Source organism: Cynara cardunculus (assembly GCF_001531365.2).
Source record: "Cynara cardunculus var. scolymus isolate 2C chromosome LG 10, CcrdV1, whole genome shotgun sequence".
In the NCBI taxonomy this organism is placed as follows: Eukaryota; Viridiplantae; Streptophyta; class Magnoliopsida; order Asterales; family Asteraceae; genus Cynara; species Cynara cardunculus.
The window spans coordinates 16,317,636-16,319,371 of NC_037537.1; the positions used below are offsets into that span (position 1 = coordinate 16,317,636).

At 32.7% G+C, this 1,736-nt stretch overlaps 1 protein-coding gene across 1 annotated transcript in view; it reads left to right on the forward strand.

Moving 5' to 3' along the window:
* Positions 1–735: 735 nt before the first annotated feature.
* LOC112520415 (protein TRANSPARENT TESTA 1-like) overlaps positions 736–1,736 on the forward strand; it is a 5,434-nt gene continuing 4,433 nt past the window's right edge. Inside the window, exon 1 of the mRNA XM_025128800.1 lies at positions 736–1,398. Coding sequence (XP_024984568.1) covers positions 736–1,398 — 663 coding nt within the window. The remainder of the gene's footprint in view (positions 1,399–1,736) is intronic.

Sequence of the window (1,736 nt, forward strand, 5' to 3'; positions counted from 1 at the left end):
ACAATAATAGCGTTGTGGAGCATTGACCATAACCCCAATAGCTACGGTTAGAAATATCATATAATGGTTTTCACGATTACAAAATTGGTGATAACAAGCACTCGATTTTAATTTGGTCAAAGTTTTAACTTTAACTTAATCACAATAATAATAATTTATTTTATTTTTCCAAAAACTAAATAAATTACCAAAAACATCTTAAACTCTAATAATATAATCTTACAAAAAAACCTAAAGACTATCAAATTTCTGATTAATTTGAACATGGGTTTGGGGATTCCTATAAGTGTATGAACATTTCAAGAAAACTAGTGGAAATAAATTATTTTGAACGTGGATACTTGGAGACATAAATATGAATCTCGAACCCCTCCCATCCCTCGTGCATTCTTGGAACTGTTTCTGTTTTGGGAAAAGCTCAACTATTTGGTCAAAAGAATGACCAATTTCTAAACATTAATTATTCGATAAATCACATTTATTGAACTTGTTAAGTTTTGCAGCATTCAAACACTCGGAGTATGTGTAATCAATCATATGTAATACTAAATTAGAGACATAATTAACCTTTTGCATGTCGACTTAGACCGTTGGATCAAGTTGCCCGTATACTATCAGATTCGTTCACATGTAATAAAGGTGTTTTTGTGTTTTCGTAAAATGAATATGTTTTCATTTGAATCTCCACCTATATATTACACATGTGTTAATTAGTATCGTCACTTTAGATTCACAATGACAAATCCCATCTTCTTCAAAGGATGGGTTCCTTTCATTTCTCACCACCCATACAATTACTGGCACTATTCCTCTGATAATGAGCCTTCGCCCTCATACCTTCATCATAACATGTCGCTGCAGTCGTCGTTGTCATCATCATCATCACCTCCGTTAAAAGAAGCCGTTCCTCTTCTTAGCAAATTAAGCCTCAAAAAAGATCTAGAGCTGCAACACCATGACCCTTCAAGTAATAGTGCCATGGAAGAAGATAAAAATAACTGCAGGTTTTCAACAAGTACAACCACAAAACTACTTACTAGTACTACAGTGAATGTAACCCTAAACATAGGGCTCCCTACTAGTCCAATCTACCCTAGTTATCCTCAAGAGAAGGTTACCAGTAATGGTGATGAAATGCTTCTAGAGTTTCCTTTCTGCCCTGAAAAGAAGGGTGGCAATGGGGATGAAATGCTTCTAGGGTTTCATTGGGGCCCTAATGGTTTTGAAGAAAAGAATGTGAATGGGGATGAAATGCTTCAAGGGTTTCCTATAAACAGATTAAAGAAAACCAACGGCCTGCAGTACTGGATTCCAAACCCTAGTCAGATTCTTACTGGTCCAAATCAGTTTTCATGTCCAATTTGCTCCAAGAACTTCACCAGATATAATAATCTTCAGGTATGTACGGATAATGCAAATATTAGTTGTCAAGAAGGATATATGTATTTTTTATTAAATAATTAAATATATACTTTTATTTAATCATATATTTATTCTATTCATTAATAAAACATATAATTTTCTCATCACATTTTACTATATTGACAAAAACTAGATATTGGATACTAGCTAGTCAGACGTACATTTTAACCATATCCTTATACATGAGGATTACAGTAGCTACAAGTATATATATATATATATATATATATATATATGTATATATATATATATGTATATATATATACTAGAAGAGTACTCGCGCAATGCAGCGAGATACATCGTGTTTTTAATAT